Source organism: Ahaetulla prasina, chromosome 16 (genome assembly GCF_028640845.1).
Source record: "Ahaetulla prasina isolate Xishuangbanna chromosome 16, ASM2864084v1, whole genome shotgun sequence".
NCBI lineage: Eukaryota > Metazoa > Chordata > Lepidosauria > Squamata > Colubridae > Ahaetulla > Ahaetulla prasina.
Genome location: NC_080554.1, coordinates 14299185 through 14313482, shown reverse-complemented (window position 1 = coordinate 14313482; position 14298 = coordinate 14299185). Strand labels below are relative to the sequence as shown.

Here is a 14298-nt window from a genome sequence, read left to right as displayed (position 1 = left end):
TGCGAAAGGAACAAGACAGGGATGTCCTTTATCACCATTATTGTTTATTTTAACTCTAGAACCATTATTGGATAAAATACAGAAGTAAAGGAGATAGAGGAATTAGAGTTAGACAGTATGAATATAAGTTAAGAGCTTTTGCAGATGATTTGGTGATTACTTTAACAAACCCTATAAATTCTAGTAAATCTTTGTTGGAAATAATTGATCAATATGGGAATGTCTCAGGGTTTAAGGTAAATCAGAAAAGACAAAAGTGATAATAAAAATATGGCCAGACAACAGAAAGAAAAACTAGAGGAAGTAACAGGATTTGAAATTGTAAAGAAGGTTAAGTATTTAGGGTTTATATTACGTCATCAAATGTGAAATTGTATAAGAATAACTATGAGGTTTTATGGCAAAAGTTCAGAAGGAGTTGATTGTTTGGAAAAATTGCAATTATCTTTGCTGGGAGAATTGCTGCTATTAAAATGAATGTTTTACCTAGATTTTTTATTCCTCTTTCAGATGATACCAATAATTAAGAAAGATAAGAATCTTGAGGAATGGCAGAAGGAATTAACAAAATTTATATGGGAAGGTAAAAAGCTAGGGTTAAAATGAAAATAATTCAAGATTCTCGGAAAGGGAGGTTTAAAAATGCCTAATTTTAAAATTATATTATGAAGCAGCTGCTCTCTGCAATAAGTGATTGGTTTAATTTAACAGAGGACAGAATTTTGAATATAGAAGGTTATGATTTGTTATATGGATGGCATGCATATTTAATTTATGACAAAAAGTGGATAAGGCCTTTAAAAATCATGTGCTAAGAAATGCCCTTCTGCGTGTTTGGAAAAATACTCTTATAAACTAAATTATAAGGTTCCTATATGGGCATGTCCTAGACATACAGTAGAAAATATAAACATAGAACAGAATCAGGAAATGATTACATATAAAGATCTTTTGTATACTGAAAGAGGTAATTTGCAGTTAAAATCTCTGCAAGTATTAAGAGAGGAAGGGAAAAATTATACTTGGTTTCAATATGAGCAATTACATGCTAGATGGAAGGGAGATCAAAAAATTGGTATAGAGCAGAACGAGGGAAATTTGGTAAAGCAAATTAGAAATCAGTCTCAGGAGCATATAAAGAGATTGTATAATGTGTTACTTGAAATAGATTCTGAAAGGGACTTGGTAAAGGACTGTATGATAAAGTGGGCACAAAATTTTCAGGAGCCAATATTATTGGAAACTTGGGAAAAATTTGGGTTAGAAATGGTAAATTCACGCAGGCACAGAATCTGAGGAAAATTTTTATAAAATGTTTTATAGATGGCATCTAGATCCTAAAAAATTATCGTGTATGTATCCAGAAATGCAAGCAAAATGTTGGAGATGTAATTGTGATGACGCTACATATTTTCACATTTGGTGGACTTGTAAGGACATAAAGGCCTTTTGGATAAAAATCAATGGTGTGTTTTTAAAAAATAAAAATAAGATTTTTAAATTTTCAATTTGATTTTTTTTATTTTATCAAATTTATTTTAGTAAAAATCTATTTAAAGGTATTTTTCTATTTAAGATACATTAATAATTTAGTTTATTCAGCATGAAATGGAGCTTAGTTATGTAGCATGAGGCTGTATATTCTGCCATATTTACATTTTTGGAAAATTCATTCAATGAATCTAAGCTCTGCAGGCTGAGATAACATGCATGCATACAATTTCACAGTAACCATGAGATAAATCATACCCTTGTTTCCCCGAAAATAAGATCCTGTCTTATATTTTTTGAACCCTGAAATAAATGCTTGGCCTTGTTGCCATGCGCTCAAAAGCCCGATTTGGCTTATTATCAGGGGATGTCTTATTTTGGGGAAAACAGGGGAAAACGAAGTTCAGGAATATTCCTTTATCCCATTGTTTTGCAAAGCTACATACACTACAAACTATATGATTGTTGGCGAGAAATGCATCTGTATCACCAGACTCTTGCTGTGAGGAGGAAGGGTAAGCAGTAAAAATGAAAGTGAAAACTTCTAAGCACCTTATAAATATATTATTAAAGAGCACCTGTCATTTCAGATCCAACATGGCAGCACCTGTTAGCGGGCATCCACTTACCTGCTGCCTGCCACGTCCCTCACCTGGTTGTGTCCCTGCCACATCACCAGCCGTCCCATTAGAGTGACTGGGACTGTCGGTGAGTCAACAGAGAGTCAGAGGAGCCGCTGCAGGACAGAGATGACAGTGGCTCTTTAAAAATTATGATTTAAATCGAGTTGATTTAAATCAAGCCTTTTTACTACCAATTTACATCATGATTTAAATCACGATTTCACAAAATCGTGATTTAAATTGACTTGATTTACATCAAATCCACCCTGGATGTCAGCAGATTTAAACTAGCAAAAGAGCCATTCCTAAGAGACAAAAGAGTCATTTTAGTTAGGATCTAGTTGCTCTCCACAGGCAGATGGAAAACTGTACTTCATTCTTTCTTTCTCATTCAGCATCTCCCTCCTGGAGAGTTTTCTGGCTTCAAGGAATGTCTGAAGCAGAAGGTGCATTAAAAAGGCGCCTGGCTGATACTTTACAGCACTCAATTTGGAAGAAATAAGGCAAGGTTTTGACCAGAGTGCTATTTAGTGGCCAAAATCAACGCCGATCTTTCAGCTCCACAGACCCCTGGAGTCTCCCCTGAAACTATGAGACATGGAGACTGTATTAGGAGAAGTCCGGGAGAAACTCTTGGTTGGGTCATTAGTAAGTCAAAGTATATTCACAAAGGATTTTTTTAAGGTGATTGAAAGACCGTACTTTTCATTCTCTGCTTGCTGTAAAACCTAAGCAGAAAATATTGATTGCCTCTTTTGAGACTTAGCTGAACGCCATTTTTAGCCAAGTAAAATGAACCTCTTGGTTTCTTTTCCTCAAGTACTTTGCCATTTTTTTTATTTTAGAATTAATAATAATAATAATAGCAGGATAGTTAGTTTACTTTATTGTCATTGCACCTCGTACAAGGAAATTAAATGCCATCTTCAATGCCCATTATACATAAAAAATAAAACAAAAACACACATCCTTCACATTCTATACAATAACAGATTGAATTACAAATTGAAGCAGACAAAAATCTCAATCACCCAGATTTAAAATTCCTACCAGATTTAACATCTTAGAAGAACGGTATACAAGTAGTCCTCAATTTAAGGCCATTCATTTAAGGACCATTCAAAATTGAGATGCTGCTGAAAAAAGGACTTCTAACCCATCCTGGCATTTATGATCCTTGCACTGTCCCTGTGATCATGGGATCAAAATTTGGGTGCTTGGAAACTGGCCTTGATTTACGACGGTTGCAGCATCTGGGGTCACGTGATTGCCACAAACAGCCTAATGATCACATTGATTTGCTTAACGATCACGGCAAGAAAGTTAATCCAATCAGGCGTGAATCACTTAATGACCACATCACTTAGCGATGGAAAATCTGGCCCGAATTGTGGTCATACATTGAGAACTACAGGTAGCTCTCGACTTACGACCACAATTCAGAGGAGAATTTCCATTGGGAAGCAAAGTGGTTGTGAGTCACGCCCAGTTTTAGAATCTTTTTTGCCATGGTTGCTAAGTGAACCACAAAGCCATTAAGCAAATCCGCTTCCCCCATTGTTGGAAGCTGGCTGAATGGCCATCACGTGACCCTGGGCACTGCAACCGTCATATATACATACCAGCTGCCAAGCACCTGAATTTGGGCCACGTGGCCCTGGAGATGCTGCAACGGTGGCTAAGTGAGACTACCACTCGTAAGTCACTTTTTTCAGTGCTTTTGCAACTCAAAATGGTCACTAAACGAATTGTTTACCTGTTCCTGTAAAGCCTTCTCGTCCACTAATAACACTGGGCCAGACTCTTATCCAGAGTCTCTGCCCTTAATTTTCACTCAATGTTGCACCAAGAAAATACTCCTACATACTTCTTTCAATCATTCCCATTCAATTTCATGGTAAAATGTCCTTTTGGGTCTGTTTGTTTTTTCAAATAAGAAAAATGTAGTAAAATTCTCCCGACAAGATGCCAGGGTCTTTGCCTTATCCTACTGTAGGTCTCAGAGAAGCAAACAGGTGTGTGAATATCGAGTGTCTCCGTTTTAATGCTGCCCAAACTCTGCAGCTTCCCAGCTTCTCCGTCACCCACAAGAACCAACATAAAGCAACATAAAGTGATCCCCTCTGGTGGCAAAGAGGGGGCAGAGATCAGAGGGGGTGGCACACGCCAACATCAGACTGCAAACACAATGAAAAATGCCATCCACAGAATGAAATTCAAAAGCACCGGAAGGGACCAAACAAGATGAGGGGGAGGAAAGGGAAGACTTTAGCACAGAGCTAAATATGAGCCACAGTGGTGCAATAGTCAGAGTGCAGTACTGCAGGCTAGTTCTGCTGACTGCCGGCTGCCTGCAATTTGGCAGTTCAAATCTCATCAGGCTGAAGGTTGACTCAGCCTTCCATCCTTCCGAGGTGAGTAAAATGAGGACCCAGATTGTTGGGGGCAAGAGGCTGACTCTGTAAACTGCTTAGAGAGGGCTTTAAAGCAGTATATAAGTCTAAGTGCGAGTGCTATTTTTGGCAGAAATGGAGAAGGTAATTAAAGGAAAGTGAAGATGGATGAAAGCGGGCCAGGAGAATTGGTGAGCCTGTTGAGAGTCCAGAACCTGGAACTTCAGACCCCCAAGGCTGGCTACTCAAGGGGTCAACAACATAATGGAAACCCAAAACTGGAAAGAAGCCAGTTCACTTCTTGGCAGCAAAAATCATAATGGTAATATCATCAGCCTTAAAGTTCACATGAGATCATCAAAGGGCCACCTCCCCTCTGGGCCTCTCCCAAGTCGGTCACAGAGAGCCTTTGACCATGGCTTATTAATTCTGGGTTTCTACCTCTCTTTCTTTCATGTTAGGGTCACCCAAGAAAGTTCCATTATGAACTTTCTGCAATTTTCATTATGCAAAGTTCTACCATGGAGTCTGTTCTATAGTGGCTTATTCCCAAGACTTCCTGTCTAAAATAGGATGTGACAAACTTCTCCCTTTCATCTTTTCTCTCTCTCTCTCTCTCATCCTGAACAAAATCCTCCGATGCTCAGCGCTCGAGATGCCTTCCTGGCATCCTGGCAGTTCCGTCTCTCTCACGCTCTTACCTCAAATACTTCCTCGTCCAAGATCCTTGTTCCAAAGACAATGATGCCATTAACGTCAATGATGGGGTGGTCGCTTCGGTCTAGCAATTTGGTGACCTTTTTTTTACAGTCCAAAATCAGAGTGACATTCTTCTTATGGACACTGAAAGCAACTCGATGCCACCTGGGGAAGAACAGGCCCAGCAGAAGGTCAAAAGAAGGTCCACATGTCACGGCTTCCCACGCCCACCTCAGCTTCCCAAAAGGAAGCTTCTAGAACTGCCAAGCATGAAAGCCTCTTCCCTGGATTGCTCGTTACATTTACACAGATGCTTCCTCTATCACTGCAGGACGGAGAAACCACAAGCATTATCTCAGTTCTCAAGAAGTATTAAATGCTAAGCCTAGTTTAATAAACTACATTGGCAACGTTCATAACATGCAATCCCCAAGAAAATAAACTCTGATATAAATCAGACGGCATGCCAATTATTTTAGCCTACACTTTCACTTTCCTCCAGGAAGTCCCAAAGGTGCTTTTTCAGGAGGCAACTGGAGTCTCTTGTTTTTTTCTTTTGAAGACATTTTGCTTCTCATCCAAGAAGTTTCTTCAACTCTGACTGGATGGTGGGGAATGGAAGGATTTATATTCCTTGCAGACAGCTGGTCCTTTGCATCCTTTTAGAGGGTCCTTGAAGGACCTGGAGGTTTCTCTGTGTCCTCAGGACCACCTGAGTGGTGCTCCTGGTTCCTGTAGTCTGCAATTTTTTCTCTGGAAATTGATTCCTACTCCCACTCCAATTCCAAGGGTGTTCATCCCAAATTGTATAGCTAAAAATCTGTAGAGACTCTGTCATCCAGGTCATGGTTGTCCCAAAGGTGCTTTTTCAGGAGGCAACTGGACTTTTATATTCCTGTAAGGAATATAAATCCTTCCCTTCCACACTATCCTTTCAGAGCTGAAGAAGCTTCATGGATGAGAAGCAAAACATCTTCAAAGAAAAAAACAGAAAGCCCAGTTGCCTCCTGAAAAAATATCTTTGGGATAACCAAGACCTGGATGACTGAGAATCTCTACAGACTTTCCTTCAGGAATTTCCACAGTGAACCAGCTTTAAAATAATCAGGAATTTTCATGAGTGGATGTTCCCTTTTTTAACTTGAACTTACAAATTGAACTTACAAATTCACCTCCATGAATTTCTGCCTATTGTGCGATTGGAGCGTTTAAGGGTCAAATAATAGTTTAACACATCAACTGAGCAAAAACCTATCGTGCCAAAAATGAACTGTGATGAAGGTGAAGTCATAAAAAGAGAGGGTTGGCACACTGCATGCAGCCCGCTCCTGATTTATGGCAACTTGCCATGATTATTAGGCAGCTCCAGATGTGTTGGCCAACCCTGGGAATTCTGGATATTGCAGTTCCAAAACTTCTGAAAGGCAAGATTTGATAAGATTGACTTAGGAAATTAAATTCACTTTGAACCCATTGCGGGCTCCAACATTCTCATATTTGTCTTGTGCTGTTGCAGCCATAAACAGATTGTTTTGCTTATCTGTAAATATAAGGGACTCTTTACTGAGAATGAAAAAGGTTCATATTAAAAAAAAAACTTGCCAAATGCCAAAGCAATGGAGCAGCCCCAGTTTTGGGTCTCAAGAGTCCTCATTCTTTCTGTACATTGGAGAGGAGATTAAAAGAAGCTTGCTCTCACACCACATCTACTCATGAAAACAAAATCCATGTTCAAACTACGGTGCAGTTTTTGGACAGTTGAGTATCCTTCTTTCCAGGGCCATAGAGACAAGAATGAACATGGGTGTAGTAGTTGTTTCTTTATAATATTCCAGGAAGTGGCAGCCATAGCAGAGAGAGAACAATTTCTGGGCAAGGGGGAAGTGTGGTTCAGAATTTACACCAGGGGTCAGCAACCTTAAACACTCAAAGAGCCACAAAGGTCCTAACTGGAAGCACACACACACACACACACACCCCGATTCAATTCTGGAGCTGACCGGAAGTCCAGTTCCCCCATCATAGAGTCTCATCCTAGCGTGGCGTCCTTTCTCCTCTGCCGATTGGAAGCCCAATTTCCCCCCCACACACACACACACACCATAGAGTCTCGTCCTAGCGTGGCATCCTTTTTTCTCTACCCATCCTAACCAAAAGCCCTATCAATTGTGACAGGGAGCTGCAGCAGAGGGATGAAAGAGCCACATGCGGCTCTGGAGCCGTGGGTTGCTGACCCTTGATTTACACCATGTCAAGTTTCAGACTTCCAGTGCCCTCCTGCAGGAGCCCCATCACGGGTGAAGAGAAGGCATGCATTTCCTCTGCTCTCCATCCTCCCTGGTGTCTGTTGATGACGGATAACTTGTTTACATTCCCAGCATTCCTGCTTCTTTCCCGAGAGAGACGGGAACCTTCAAGCCACCAACTGAGCCCTGAACGTTTCTGTGGACAGTCCTGACTGGATTCTTTTTTAAAAGCTTGGAATATCTTAGCAAAAACAAACTCCAGGTATTAGCTGTAGAGCATGAAATGCTCTGGGAATTAGATACTGAAGATAGCAGAAGACAACTTTCTGTTTTACTGCTGGAAAAAGACATGCTTATCTTCGACATATCTTTGAGTCTAATGAATATTATTTGTTGGATGGCTTCTCCTATAATTCACAGCTGCTGCTGCTGCTTCTTTATCACTATAAGTAGATTTGTGTCTTGTTATATTATTTTATTTGCATTTTTACATGTCACCATCTTTGCTCGTTCGTTTCGTGAATTAGAGGCCTTAACTGCTTTGCCAAATCCAGAAGTATTTTCCAGGAAAAATGCAAAATGAATAAACAGCTATGTAGTGAGTAGTAAGATTTAAGGCAAGAAACCAAAGTCAAATCGTGTCATGTAGGCAAAGAATGAATGCCTGGGCATCTCTGCTTTGCTTGGATTATTTGAGCAACTTTCTAAAGCGCACGAGACTGTCGATGGATCTCAGTGTTTGTGAGCAGCCAAAGGAGTGATGAGAGCCCCGAAAGCCCTTTCAGCCACATCTGGCAAAAACAAAACCTTCGGACTTAAAGAAAACATGCCCCGGACAGACCTAGAATTCCATTTCCTCTTGGTTCGCCTCTGCCATGGCTTGAAAAGGAGGAGACGGAGAGATGGCCTTTTCCCACGCAGATCTCCTGAATGGCAGATCAGAGCATCAGGGCTATGCTTGACCTGGGGTGGGGGGGAGGGGAGGCAGGGTGTGGCCAACTGGGTGGGTGTGGCCAACTGGGTGGGCGTGGCCAGCTTGACACCACTCCTCAAACTGCTGGTATGTTTCCTCTTCGCATTGGGTAGACTGGGCCAAAGTGATGCGGGCCAGCCCCTTACATTTTCCAGGACAGCCCAACCATTTCGTGGACCAGACTCGGCCCACAGGCCTTGTGTTTGACACTGTTCTACAGATACAAGAGGCCACTGGAGAGCCCAAACTAAATCACCGCAGAGAGAGTCCAGCCTCTGCCTGCCCCTCCAAGCCATCCTCACACCACTGGATCCACTGCCAGATCACTTTCCCACAAGGTTGCAGCTGGATGCAGAGAAGTGACAAGCTAATGGGAGGGGTTCATACACATACACAAGAAGCCAGAGCCATTGAATTTTTAGATTTTATTATTGGGTTTCTCATTTTTAATTGGGTTTTATGGTTTTAAATGTATTTTAAATTGGGACCAAATTCGAATAAGTTTTTTAATTATTCTTTTATTTGTATTGTGCTATTGATTGTTGTTTTACCTGGCTGTAAACTGCCCTTTGGGAGAAGGGCGGTATACAAATTAAATTATTATTATTATTATTAGGAGGAGGAGGAGGAGGAGGAAGAGGAGGAGGAGGGGAAGTTACTTTGGATTTGCGGGCTCCAACTTGACCTTGGATTCAACATAGGATGGGAACTCAACCACAGTCTTATCGCACTGGGCAGCGTAGGCTGCCATACAAGCCACAATATTGCTTGCCGTGTGCTGTGGTGGCGCAGTGGTTAGAGTGCAGCACTGCAGCTACTTCTTCTGACTGCCGGCTGCCTGCAATTTGGCAGTTCGAATCCCACCAGGCTCAAGGTTGACTCAGCCTTCCATCCTTCCAAGGTGGGTAAAATGAGGACCCAGATTGTTGGGGGTGATAGGCTGGCTCTGTAAACTGCTTAGAGGGGGCTGTAAAAGCACCGTGAAGCTGTATATAAGTCTAAATGCTACTGCTATGCTATTGTTTATCTGGGGCCTCGCATGTGGTGTTAACCTGGATTCAGGTTTTAGCATGCTCTGTGGATGCTTGTCTGCAACTTGATGTTTTATGACCTGCTCTTCTCTTTCCCTCTTGGGAGGCCTCCCATCAGGCCACTTTTGGAGCCCGGGTTCTGGAGCTTCAGAACAAGTTTCATTCCTGACCTGATCATCTCCCAAAGGAGTCCCATTAAACACCCAAAGAAAGGAGACCCGGAATTCCCCACACACACCTGACCCTCAAACCCCCCGTTTCCTCCACATCACTCACTTGCCATCCGAGAGGTTGATGCCGCGGAAGAGTGGGTAGTTCTCGGGGCCCGGCTTCTCCATGTGGTCCTCGTACAGGAAAACCGGGGATCGCCCCAGCTCCACACCAACCTGCTGGATGCCTTGCTCATTGTAAATGGAGATCAAGAAAGCTTGGCCGCCCTTCTTGGCTTTTACTGTGGTCAGGATGGAGAAATCTTCAGGAAACGGAGACGCTGGAGGCAGAAAAGGGAGCAGAGCATAGAGTGGGATCCATTTCTCTCCCAGAGGGAATCACCAACCTTTGCTCTGCAGCTACAGTGGCAGAATTGGGTTGAAAAAGTCAACTGAATGAGGAAGGCCTGCTCTGAGACTTTAGCTACAGAATCAGAATAGTGCTGGAAGGGACCTTGGAGGTCTTCTAGTCCAACCCTCTGCTCAAGCAGGAGACCTGTACCATTTCAGACAAGTGACTGTCCAGTCTCTTCTTAAAAACCTCTTGTGATTAAAACCAGCATTAGTAGCCATGGTGGCACAGTGGTTAGAATGCAGTATTGCAGGCTAATTCTGCGGATTGCCAGCAGTTTGATCCCCACTAGCTCAAGGTTGGCTCAGCCTTCCATCCTTCCGAGGTGGGTCAAATGAAGCCCCAGATTGTTGGGGGCCAAAGGCTGACTCTGTAAACGGCTTGGAGAGGGCTGTGAATCAAGGGTCCCCAATCTTTGAGGCTTGGCAGCCTGCGTGGGGGGGGGCAGTGGGGGACAAGCAGCAGACTGGCATTCATGCACATGCCTGCGCAGCTCGACTTGCACACATTGATTTTCACGCATGTGTGCATGCACGTCAGCCCATCTCTCATACAAGTCGAACTGCACATGCGTGCGCACACCTGGCCCAGTACAGAATAGGCCGCAGACCAGAGCTTGGGGACCCCTGCGGTAAAGCACTGTGAAGCAGTATACAAGTCTAAGTGCTATTGCTATTGCTAGTATGATTGATGGGAAATACTTCCACGTTCACCAGACACACACACAGCACCACTCCATGTGGACTTAGGATCCTTTAGGATCTCTGAGGAATCTCCCCCCTCCCCCACGAAGGGTGTGGGTCGTAGCATTCCAGGTCAAACAACTGGATGCTTTGCACAGCTGGCAGTGGCCAGAGCAGCGACACACCAAGATCCTCAAACTACCAGCTGAGGAAAGCAAACCTTCTAATTAGCCCCAACTAGAGCCTGCCTTGGCTTGGGCCAGAGTGTCTTTTGTGCAGCTACGTGTCACTGCCTCTTCCCCTCGAGACCCTTTGATTGTCCAAGTCCCCAATCTGCGTTTCTTTTTGGAAACCCTCTGCAATTACCTCTGTTGTCTTTACCTCCATCCACTCATTCGCTTGTTTGGAGCTGAACTAACATCTAGTTAGTTGCAGGAGGTGTATTATTAAACGAAAGGAGTGGGAAGCCCAGCAAAGCCCAAGCTGCCTCTTCCCGGCAAGTGGGGACGACAGTTTTCACACAAAATCCCTTCTGCGCCTGTCCGCAACTTCCAGCCCCCTTTTCTTGGCCAGGGCCAAGCCTCAGATTATGTTGGAAAAAATGCCTGGCATCTTGGCCATCGGATCAAAGCAACCCGCTGCTTCTCTTCACATTCTTCAGGCTTTTGCCAAAGAGGACTTCCAGATCCACCCGAAGCGAGGCGCTGCCCCGGCTGAAGAGAAGCATGGCAGTGCCCCGGCTTCGCTCAGAAAGCCAGCATCCCGCCATAAGCCCAGCTGGAGGGGCCTCTGCGTCTCAGCCAAGCAGGACCTGAGTCCACCTGGGCAAGGCAGGAGAGGAAAGAATGGAAGCGCCAGGCTCTGGCTGTCAGCAGGACATGGGCAGCCTAATCCGGTGGCGCAGTGGTTAGAGTGCAGTACTGCAGGTTATTTCTACTGACTGCCAGCTGCCTGCAATTTGGCAGTTTGAATCTCACCGGGCTCAAGGTTGACTCAGCCTTCCATCTAAGTCTAAGAGCTATTTCTATCTATCTATCTATCTATCTATCTATCTATCTATCTATCTATCTATCAGCTGTGATGGTGCAGTGGTTAGAATGCAGTGTTGCAGGCTAACTCTGCCAACTGCCAGGAGTTCGATCCTGAATGGCTGAAGGTTGACTCAGCCTTCCATCCTTTCTGAGGTGGATAAAATGAGGAGCCAGATTGTTGGGGCCAAGAGGCTGACTCTACAAGCTGCTTAGAGAGGTCTATAAAAACACAGTGAAGCAGGATATAAGTCTAAGGCCGAAGGCTATCCTAGAAAGGAAAATGGTGCCATCCTTTCTGGGAAACAGGAGTTGATTCACTAGCACCAGAGGTTGTAATGAACATCTGCAAGCCAACAACCCTCTGATGGCTCAACAGGCTAATGCAGCCTGTTATTAACAGCAGCTGCTTGCAATTATTGCAGGTTCAAGTCCCACCAGGCCCAAGGTTGACTCAGCCTTCCATCCTTTATAAGGTAGGTAAAATGAGGACCCAGATTGTTAGGGGCAATAAGTTGACTTTGTATATAATATACAAATGGATGAAGACTATTGCTTAACACAGTGTAAGCTGCCCTGAGTCTTGGGAGAAGGGCGGGATATAAATGCAAATAAAAAATAATTTAAAAAAAACCAGCCCAGAGAGTACCAAGGACCCCCACAGTTGCACCCAGAGCCACCAACATCCTCTCTTACCAGGGAAAAGCTGCTTGGTTGGGGCACTCAGCTGGGCATCCTTGGTCACGCGATAGGCCACATCTGCTCCCTTGGAAGACCGCCTGCTGGTGCAGAAGCCCGTCGTTTTTGAGATGCCGTCGGGTAAATTATGGAAATCTAAGACCTTCAATAGATCTGCAGGCTCAGCTGAAAGAGAGAGAGAGAAGCCAACATCAGGACTACAGACTCCCAGTGGTGAAAGGAATCCTTTCCTTTCCTAGTCCAACGCCCCCCCCTCCACTTGGCACCTCCAATAGATGACCATTCAGCCTCTCCTTGAAGGAGAACACACCACTTCATGTGACAGCCTGTTCCCCTGGCTGTACCTCTTGGCAACCAGCCTGAAAGTCCTTTCTTTAGGTTTAGCTCAATATTAACCAGAAACACCAATGCAGCTTTATTTTGAAGGGAGGGAGGGAGGGAGAGAGGGAGGGAAGAAGGAAGGAAGAAAAGATGGATCTATTTCAAAGAGGTGCAACCTGTGCAGGTCAGCCAATATAATGAACAGGCCCTTGGAACTTCAGGGGACAGGCCAAGGCTGGCAACATGGGCCTGCATTTTGCACTATGTACACAGCTCCCCAAAGCCAACCAGGGATAGAACTAACCAAGCTGGCTCCTCGCTTGGCCAGGTTGAGCCTGTACGGAGAAGGCCACCCAAAAGGTGTGAGTCCCATCGTGCCCCCGAGGTTGAGTTGTGAACGCCCCCAGATGCCCAGCCAGAGCACCCGTATTTACAGTATTATTTATTTATTTAATTTATAGGGCTGCCCATTTTATTGCAGCAACTCCAGATGGCTACCAACATATAAAAACGCAGACAAAATGACATATTATTAGAAAATTAGAAAATGTATTAAAGCAGTTGAAGTAAATCCTAATTCGACAATAAATTCAAACCACGAGTCACAGGCTCCTAGCAGTCAACTGACTTCCACCTTGACCGATTCAACCTGTTTAGACGGAGGTCTCTTCTCTGGGGGCCCCGGGGACAAATCAAAGCCAATTCTCCTGGTCTTCATTTCCCACAGAGGCCTCTGAGGGTTTCAAGCAGACTTTTGCCAGCCTTCCCATCTCCTAATAAAGGACTCATTGAGTTAACTACAGAGGTTTGGGGAGCTGGGCAGTGGTGGGATTCAGCCAGTTCGGGCGAACCAGTTGTTAAATTGCTGGCTGGCCCCGCCCTGCCCTTTCCAGGGGTCCACACGCACCCCTTTTTGCTCCCAGGGAGGTGCAGGGAGGCCTACGAGGCCCAAAATGGGGTGGGGGGCACCAAGTGCTACCTGTGACACCCCCTGGCCATGCCCACCATGGCCACGCCCACCCAGCCGGTCATTAGGGCAGAGAACAGATGGTTAAATGATTTGTATCCGACCACTGGAGCTGGGTCAGAACATTGAGGAGGCACAGGGCCTAGCACCTACCTTTTTGTTTTTGTTTTTTTTCTTTTTGTCACAACAGTATACACAAACATTGTCATAAATAATAATAATAATAACATATCTTGAAGAAAATATATATACATATATATATATATATAAGTAAAAAAAATATGCATCAACTATATTAATTTGATATAATGAAGGGAACAATAGGACAGGAACGGTAGGCACTTTTGTGCTCTTATGCACGCCCCTTATAGTCCTCTTAGGAATGGGGTGAGGTCAATAGTAGACAGTTTTTGGTTGAAGATTTTGGGATTTTGAGTAGAGACCACAGAGTCAGGTAATGTGTTCCAAGCATTAACAACTCTGTTACTGAAGTCATATTTTCTGCAATCAAGTTTGAAGCGGTTGACATTAAGCTCTGACGTTGCCCTGGCAGAGCTTCCCACCCAACACCCCCCCCCCAAGT

The 14298-nt window shown here is 44.0% G+C and overlaps 1 protein-coding gene across 1 annotated transcript in view; it reads right to left on the bottom strand.

Moving 5' to 3' along the window:
* COL5A1 (collagen type V alpha 1 chain) overlaps positions 1–14298 on the bottom strand; it is a 240437-nt gene that overhangs the window by 182034 nt on the left and 44105 nt on the right. The window contains exons 2-4 of the mRNA XM_058159325.1: positions 12425–12592; positions 9733–9946; positions 5209–5371 (exon numbers count right to left, since the gene is read on the bottom strand). Of these exons, the coding sequence (XP_058015308.1) occupies positions 5209–5371; positions 9733–9946; positions 12425–12592 (545 nt within the window). The remainder of the gene's footprint in view (positions 1–5208; positions 5372–9732; positions 9947–12424; positions 12593–14298) is intronic.